Consider the following 9,237-nt stretch of genomic DNA (forward strand, 5'->3'; position numbering starts at 1 on the left):
GAGACTTCTTTTTTTTTTTTTTGAGTTGGAGTCTCACTCTGTCACCCAGACTAGAGTGCGGTGGCCGCTCCCAGCCACCGCAGCTTCGGCCTGCTGGGCTCCGGCGATCCTTCCACCTCAGCCTTCTGAGTAGCTGGAATTAGAGGTGCGCACTACCACGACCAGCTGATTTTTTGATTTATTGTAGAGATGAGGTCTCACTGCTCAGGCGGGTCTCTAACCTGCGGGCTCAGGCAATCCACTCACCTCAGCCTCCCAAAGGCGTGGGATTATAGGCTGAGCCACCGAGTCCAGCGAGACTTCTTTTTAATATGAAAAATTAACCAGGCGTGATAGTGCGTACCTGTAGTTCTAGCTACTTGGAAGGCTGAGGTGGAAGAATTGCCTGAGCCCAGCAGATCAAGGCTGCAGTAGCCATGATCATGCCATTGCACTCCAGCCTGGGCGGCAGAGTAAGACTTCAACTCAAAAAAAAAGAAAAAGACACAAATTATACTTACAAGCAGTCAATCAGTTCTCCTCACATGACCGTGGAGGGGGTGGTACCACTGAGCCACAGACCAGAATCTAATATTAATGAATGCTTTATATTACAGCTCAAATGCAGTGTTTTCCTTTTAGCCTTTTATGCTATACCATGGTAATATTAAAATCACATAGATGATTTATATTATTCCACCAGGATCAATGTAAAGAAAATCGTCGGCTCAGATTGCAACAGGCTGAAGAAAGCATAAGATATTTTCATCAGCATCACAGTATTCAGATGGTGAGTTGCTGAAGGAAAATGTTTTATATTTATAAAAGGTAACCAAACTTGTGGAAATTGGATTTCCACCGCCCTGGACCTGCAATTGTCAGCCTCTCCCCTCCAGTCTCACAGCCTGGGCATAGTCTTGGGCAGTGTTGATGTCACTTACAGCCCCATTCTTTGTCAAGACATATTTTGATTATATGTCAAGACATATTTTATTACAATTTTGAGCAGTTTACAAATGTATTTGTTTAAATATAGAAAAGAGACAAGATAAAAGAAGAAGAGCAAAAGAAAAAAGAATGGATAAACCAAGAACGCCAAAAAACACTCCAGCGATTGAGAGCATTTAAAGAGGTACGTTCTAGAAGCAATCAATTTTAGAAATCAGAATTTATTTTCTGGGAAATAAATAAAGATCACCTATCCTAGGAAGAAAGTATAAAGTATTAGGAATAGGTAATTCAGAACATGAAGTGCTTTAAAAATACCATTATTTGTGTTAAATGGAAAACAAAAAATTAGAATATCAATGTTTCAAACATCATGATACAAAATAACTGCAACTTTTTTTTTTTTGAGTCAGAGTCTCACTCTGTCACCCAGGCTGGAGTGCAGTGACACACTCACAGCCATCCCAGCGTCGATCTGCTGGGCTCAGGGGATCCTTTTGCTTTGCTTTCCAAATAGGGCGTGCACTACCATGCCGCTAATTTTTTATTGAGGAGATGAGGTCTTGCCAGTTGCCCAGGCTGGTCTTGAATCCATGGGCTCAGGCAATTCACTTGCCTCAGCCTCCCAAAGTGCTGGGATTACGGGCTGAGCTATCAAACCCAGCCAATAACTGCTATTTTTTGACATCACAACACTTGGGTTCCTGCTCTTCCTCTCACCTCACTGAATTGTGCCCACTGTGGTTTAGACTGAAAAAAGTTCAGTTACTCTTGACTTTTGCTGACTTTCCCCTCTTTTATGATAAAGAATTATTTAAAATATTATCAAGGAAGCAGTGTGACATAAGTATAGTGAAAGTACTGTGTTAAAAACAAATAGGTTTCATTTCATTTTTTTGGTACCTACCAACTTTGTTTTAATTATCCTATATTTTGCTTTTATTATTTTAATTGACACATAATAATTGTACATACTTATAGTGTGATATTTTGATACATGTACATGATCAAATCAGGGTAATAGGTATATCCATCACATTAAACCATTTATCTAAAAGTAAAAAGGTTGTTTTAAAACCTATTTAAACAGGGACTTATTTAAGAACATTATTGACTATAAAATATAGACCTGCTCTCATTTCTCCCCTCTTAATAAAGACCCTAAATTTATTGCTGCCCCTAAAAGAGGAAACAACCCATTTTATTCCAGAAAACATTCTGGAGTAAATATTGGATGCCTTCTGTATACCAGGCACTGTGCTGGCACCTTATAGTCAGTTTACTTAGTTCTTATAATGAACTTGTGAGATATTATCATCACCACTTTACAGATGAGTAACCAAGCTTCAGAATGGTTCCACAACTTAACCGAAGGTTAAACAGAACAGAAATTGAAGCCAAGTCTCTCTTACACCAGAGCCACCACCAGGGTTCTCAGCCTGGACAACACATCAGAATCATCCAGGGAGCATTGACTAAGTACCAGTGCCCAGTCACCCTCAGAGATTCTGATGTAACTGGCTTGGATCAGGGCCTGGGTGTGAATTGCAGTGGGAACAATGGATTGCAAGGGAGCTATGCGAATACTGGATAAATGTAGAGCAGTGAGACAGAGAGTAACTAGTTGGTCGCCGTCACCAAGAGGGTACTGAATAACTGAGTGGACTCAATATGGAGGAAGGGATCTGAGAGCAGCTACAAGTCTGTCTCCCTGACTCAGATCAATGAGTTGGTTGGCAATGCAGATCACCTCTTCAAATATGGATGGTAAATTACTGATTTACTAGTCCAAAAAACCCCATAATGGAGATATATACACTTGTGTGATAGGAAAGAGTGTGGGGCTTAAATTTAGGGGAAAATAGTTTCCTTTGGCTTAATGAGTCACCTGTGTGATGAAGGCTTATAGGTTTGGGCATGTGTGAACACAAGTATTCTCTGTAGAATGAGGGAGTTCTCTGTTTATCAAGAAGTACCACCCTTTAAGGGGACAAAGCCAATTTGAGCACATTTAGAAGGAAGTAAGTAGGGAGGGAGAAAACAAGAAATAAAATCATGTGATGCATATTTGTTGAGATCAGAGGAGTTGTGTTTTGAATATCTGGAGGGCTGTTGTGAGCTAAAGAATTTGATTTGTTCTGGCTAGACAGACTGCCCAGCAATATAAGGTGGAACTTAACAGTCTAGAGTCACAGTGATTTGCTGATGCTGGGATCCTAGGAGGGGATCCTTGGGTGTTTGGGGGATCCCCAACAGCAGGGCGATGATTGGATAGCTATTGGAGTTCAGCCTTTTGGCCCAGAGTCTCTGGGGTTCTCTTTCTGCTGGCATGCTCTCTGACAGAAAGCTGCAGGGTGACAGCTACATGGCTTGTGTCTGTATCAGTACAGCTGGGGGCTTGTTGCCATGACTTTGCTGTTTGTCCTGAAAGGAGAAGAATGTGAGGGAGATAGAAATACTCTTCACCATGTATTACATGATGTGTGTTTTAAGTTTATAGCATCATATTTTATGCGTCCCTTGCCAGTTTCTTTGACTTGCATTTTGTTTCTGAGATATCTTCATGTAAATATCTGTAGGTCTACTTCATTTTAATGGCTCCATAGTATTACATTTTATGATTTATTGGCCAATCAGTACCTTACTTAGGGACCACCTCTTTCTCAAGATTAGTTCTCTGTAGGGTTAGGTTTTTCTCTTTCAAATTAATACCTGGAAAACTAGAACTTTTTAAGCTTAAATTTTTAAATTCTGAAATTTACTCTAAGCTTGAAAGTTAGAGAAAAGAAATATCCACGGTCCTTATTAACAGCTGTTACTTTAATGTCCGTTCTGCTGGCATTTTTCTTTCTTTCTTTTATTTTTTTTGAGTTGGAGTCTCACTCAGTCGCCCAGACTGGAGTGCAGTGGCCGCTCCTGGCCACCACAGCCTCGACCTGCTGGGCTCTGGTGATCCTTCCGCCTCAGGCTTCCAAGTAGCTGGAACTACAGGGCATTTTTCATAAGCTCTTTTATTGCATGTTTATAATCATAATACATGTTATTTTGTATCCTGCTATATTTTCTTTTCTTTTCTTTTTTTTCCTGTGGGTCAGGATCTCTGTTGCCCAGACTGGAATGCAGTGCCATGATCATGGCTTACTACAACTTCTACCTCCTGGGCTCAGGTGATCCTTCCACCTCAGTCTCCCAAGTAGCTGGGACTACAGGCCTGTGCCACCATGCTCCGCTAACTATTTTTTATTTTTTGTAGAGACAAGGTTTTGCTGTTTCCCTGGCTGGTCACAAACTCCTGGGCTCAAGCATTCTTCCCATTTCAGCCTCCCAAAGTACTAGGATTACAGGTGTGAGCCACTGTGCCCAGAAAAATGCTTATTTGTAATACATGAAAAGTGGGTTCAATAGCAAGAATGGCTATACAAATGAGAAGCAGCCACTTTGTGAATTAGACCACCTATGCACAGAAATGTGTCAGTGTTTATTTATAGATTTATTTATAGAAAGTTTTAGCATTTTGATGGTTTGCATTTGTGGCAAATTCCTTACCACAGTTTTCCATTTTCAGAAACGCCCAGCTTGGTCTGTCCTAAACACCTCTTGCTCAGAATCTGTGGCTCCTACCCTGCCAGGTGGCCTTTCCCAGCAGACGTCCTCACCAGTTTCCCAGATGGCATCGGTAAAAAACCCATCCTCTAGGAAAACCAGAGGTGTTCCCTTATTGGAAGTTAGTAATGTGAAAACCCTCAAGTGTCAAGACTGTCTTGGAAATATCCCTGTCCAGGTTTCTGTTCCAGCTGGTGACCAAATACACCATACATCTGGTGGGGAATTGTTACTGCCGTGGCTGCCACCACCGCTGCTGCCTCCTCCCCCACCGCCGCCTCCTCCTCCTCCACCACCACCCCCTCTCCCTGCTCTGTCCTTGTCCTCTCAAGCTGCAACTCACCAGAATGTAGGCTACAGGACTACAGTAAAAGATGACCAGCCACTTCCTCTAGTGTGTGGATTGCCTGAGAGACCACATGATTCCCTGGAAAGTTTTCAGTGCCCAGGTAATTTGCTGCGGTTCTGTCCCTGCTCACCATGGGCTATTAAGCTGTTGACATATTCTGGCTTTAGAAGCTATCATCTTCCAATCAAAATCTTTTTTAGAATTCACTACAGTTTAAAAATATTCCAGTATTTGTTGCCTTGAGTATTACCTTTTTTTGCAAAGTATAGTTTAAATCTGAGTTTCATTAAATGCTAAGCTTGAAAACCCCATCTGTATATATTTAATGATCACATGACTTAGAATTTCTGATGTTGTTAACATGTCAACCTATTTCAAATTTCTTAATCAGTATGTATTTAATTTCTACCATTGGAATATTTTTTAGTACTGTTGCACCTCTGAGTTCTTTACAGAATTAACTTGCTGCATTCCAAGCAGAATATTGGTTGGAAATTACTGCAGAGGAATATTAGCTAGTATATAGAAGGCTGTTCTTACAGACTGACTGGCAGACTGAGGAACTTTACTGTTACTCTTTCTAAAATGTAATGAGTCAAAAAGAAGAAGTGGAGCACTTTTTGTCTTAGCAAGTACAGTACACTGAATACACTTGAATATTTAGTAGGGCTATCATTCTGAAGTTCGAGGCCAGCCTAGGCAACATGGTGAGACCTTGTCTCTAGAAAAAAAAAAAAATTAACCGGGCATGGTGGTGTGCACCTGTAGTTTCAGCTATTTGGAAGACTGAGGAAGGATCACCTGAGCCCAGGAGGTCATGGCTGCAGTGAGCTGTGAGTGTGCCACCGCACTCCAACCTGAGTGACAGAGCGAGACCTCAACTCAAACAAAAAAACCCCAACATGCTTGAGCATCTCCACCTAGAATAGGCAAGGTTACTGTAATAGGTAACATGAATGATATAAATATAATAGTTCCAAACTGCAATTCTGCTTAATTGAGCATTCTGGTTATTGAGTTCAGGGTTTCACTGTTCCTAGAACCAAATACAAATGAAAATGTCCACACCATTAGGTGGAGACCCATGGCCTGCTTCCATGGGGTGTGCAACACCATCAGGTGAATGAAAAGTGAGAACTTACATGCTGTCTGGCATGCCTGTCTAGATGGGACTTTGGTTGTGGGCAGATCTTTGTGGGGAGCCGCAGTCCCAGCTCAGGTTTAATGTACATGTTCTGGGAAGCACTATTCAACTCACACTGCCTCAATTCACTGACAAGAATAAGAAAGTACAAATTAACATCACAAAATACCTTGATTGTGAAATTTGTCTTATTACTTCCAGAAGGAAGTTGTAATAACAAGTTATAGGATTAAATCCAAAGTGAGATAGCCTTTTGTTAGCCATCGCATGGTCTTTCAACCCTGAACTAGAAATAACTATTAATCTTGAAGCCCTACCTGGAAGATCTCTAAATCAGTGGCCACAGTCATGCCCCTGTCTCCAGCAGGTGATAAAAGATTTTACCCTATCAGGGATCTCAAGGTACCAGAGTGATAAAGAGCTTCTCCTCACCAGAACCTTGAAACAGATCTAATTTGTGTTTTGACAGCATTTCACAACCTCAAAAATAAAGCATGTAGGCCACCTCATGGTGATGTGGGTGGAATTCAACACACTATATTCAGAAAAATGTGCTAGTGTCACCCCCTCCGGTGCACTGGGCTGCTAGTTAAAATTTTACTTTAAGCCTTTTCATGTGTAGAAACCTACTTACTCCATTGTCATAGGATGAGTCATCACTGACTAATATTCAAGACTGAAGGTAAACAGAGCAGGGTAAATTTTTTTTTAAGTGGGCAGGGAAATAAAGGAGATAAGATTTCAGAGGTTTCCCAGTCATATGCAGTGGAAGAGATTATTCCCACCGCAGGTATCCATCCTCTCTTCACAATCGCAGGGAAAGATTACAATGTCTGAGTCTTGAAAAACAGTCATTCTGGCAGAAGGTGTGCATGACTGTGCCAGTAAATTGCTATGGATTTAAAGAAGTTAGTGGAAATCAAGTGGTCAAGTGAAAACATTAACAAACTGTCTTGGATTCAAACCAGGAGCTTATTGCCGATCTGTTCAGCAGGTAATCAAGGCATGCTAAGTTAATGGAATAACGATTGTTTGTTTAAATGATGGCATTAACTGATATGAAATTTACCAACTTTAGTACAATAATGTTCTGTCAACCTGAGGAGAAAGAGTATGTTTTCTTGATGGTACTCACTCTGTTTATTCAACTTCAGGATCTATGGATGAAGTGTTGGCCTCCTTAAGGCATGGCAAAACCCCACTCCGGAAAGTGGAAGTGCCTGCTGTGCCCTCTCCCCGCACCTCAGTCAATGAGCACATTCTGGCTGCCATAAGGCAAGGGGTAAAACTGAAGAAAGTTCACCCAGAGTTTGGCCCAAGCCCCAGCAGGAAACCAACCAGTGACCTTGAAAGGAGTATCAAGGCAGCTCTCCAGAGAATCCAGAAAGTGTCTGCTGACTCCGAGGAGGACAGCGACGAGCAGGACCCTGGCCAGTGGGACCGGTGAGCTCTTCTCCAAGTTCGACAAAGGCACCTTGGGTGAAGCAGGGGTGCCAAGCCTGTTCTTGATAAAGCACGTGGACAGGGTGCTTGATAGCTGGGCCACATAACACCCTGAAAAATCAGCAGGGCTTTGTGTGGGATACTGCAACTTTTTTGTGACACTGTGGCTCTTAAAACTGGGAGGGAAGCAGAGATGTGGACTTTCACACCAATCTGCAGTTGGGGCATGAAAACTCATAAGCAGTGTTGCTGGCTTAGGAGAATAGCATTTATTTCTCACCATGCATAGGTGATCTAGAATCATTCCTTGATTCTGAAAGTTTACACTACTCTGGTGTTCACTATTAGACTACTGACTGTGGCCTCCTATGCATATGGTATAGTGGTTTCTCAGAGTTACAGGTTTGAATGTGAATGTTATTTTAGCAATACTCAGAGTTAATTGCTTATAGTCATGAGTTATTTTAAATATTTAAATAAAATTTATTTTATGTATCAAACACTGTGTATACTTACTATAAAGAACTATTTATAATGTATCAGCGTTGCTGATGAGGCAATGAAAACATATGTTAACTGCTGTAAAAGCAAAGGCTTCCCTGCCTGGGTGGTGTTAAAGTTTTTAATAAAGTTTCAGCTAAACATGTATTAAGGCAAATATTAAAGGTGGGGGAATAGTGTGGTTCCCCTCAGGAACCGAAGTCTCAAGCTGAAATCTCTTTTCCTCCTTGGTTGAAACTATTAAAATTAGGACAGGGAAAGGGCCAGTACAAAGCAGTCCGTTCACTTCTCACACTGCTAAGTGTAAGTGTCTGCACACTAACCTCATCACCCTCACTTGTGATGTTAATCCTGGGTTTCCCTAGAACAAGATGAAAAGTCCTGTTGTAGACCAACCATTTTCCTACTTCCAGTTTCATCACTAACTCTGGCCTACACCAGCCTGAGGGACCTCAGCTGGCATAGCTAGGAGAGATCTGGCTCCCTCTTCAGGAACTGCAGCTTGGACCTGGCCTGTGCCTGACTGAGATCCTTCAGTGTGGCCTCTGCCAGATTGCCCATGGGTCTATTGCATGTCCTATCTTCCTGGAACTCAAAGCCAACTCCTGTGCATCACATGCCTCACTCTGCCAGTCTGGATCTGATGCCACTCTAGAGTCTGATGGGCCAAGTCCTGACTCTACACTGGCCCCTGTGCCTGCTGCTCCCTCCCAGGCTACCAGGAGTGTTTCCCCTGGGGGACATACCCTCCTGGGCTTCACTTCTAAACCCAGAGGCGGGGCAAGTGGCTATGCCCCGGGCCTCCTTCCCTCCACAGACAGGCCAAGCTTAGCACCAAACTGGTCCTCTGGAAAGAAGGTGGAATTTTTTTAAATGGCAAAAACCATTAGCCATTTGTAGGACTTTGTTTATTTTGCAGTTTGGTATTGCTTTTAATTATTGTCTCAGCATTTTGAGAAAATCAGGCTGGGATAATTATTAGAATTTGCTTTCTAGGGGCTGCCAAAGACAAAGGGCCTTCAAAAAAGGAATTCTTTCAAAAGAGTTCTCTCAAAGTTCCTGGCCCAATTGTGTCTGAGGTGTGTCAAAACTTGTCTGGAACCATCTCTTCTCGTGTCTCCCTTTCCCCTCTTCTTTCAGCCAAGGCTTGAAGCAAATCCAGACTTTGGCTTCAGGGAATTCAGAGCCAAGGGCAGAGGGGCAGAATAGGGGTTGGGGGCAGAGGGACAAGTACGTCTCCTGTTGTCTAGCTGCAAAGCTCTCCAAACTA

General features: G+C 42.3%; 1 protein-coding gene across 1 annotated transcript in view; it reads left to right on the top strand.

The window, feature by feature from the left end:
• Positions 1-7,966, top strand: part of WHAMM (WAS protein homolog associated with actin, golgi membranes and microtubules) — a 22,751-nt gene extending 14,785 nt beyond the window's left edge. Inside the window, exons 8-11 of the mRNA XM_008062105.1 lie at positions 683-769; positions 1,016-1,111; positions 4,493-4,979; positions 7,178-7,966. Coding sequence (XP_008060296.1) covers positions 683-769; positions 1,016-1,111; positions 4,493-4,979; positions 7,178-7,470 — 963 coding nt within the window. The 3' untranslated portion in view covers positions 7,471-7,966. The remainder of the gene's footprint in view (positions 1-682; positions 770-1,015; positions 1,112-4,492; positions 4,980-7,177) is intronic.
• Positions 7,967-9,237: the final 1,271 nt, after the last annotated feature.

This window comes from Carlito syrichta, unplaced genomic scaffold (assembly GCF_000164805.1).
Source record: "Carlito syrichta isolate Samal-C Ts95f unplaced genomic scaffold, Tarsius_syrichta-2.0.1 Scaffold305654, whole genome shotgun sequence".
Taxonomy (NCBI): domain Eukaryota; kingdom Metazoa; phylum Chordata; class Mammalia; order Primates; family Tarsiidae; genus Carlito; species Carlito syrichta.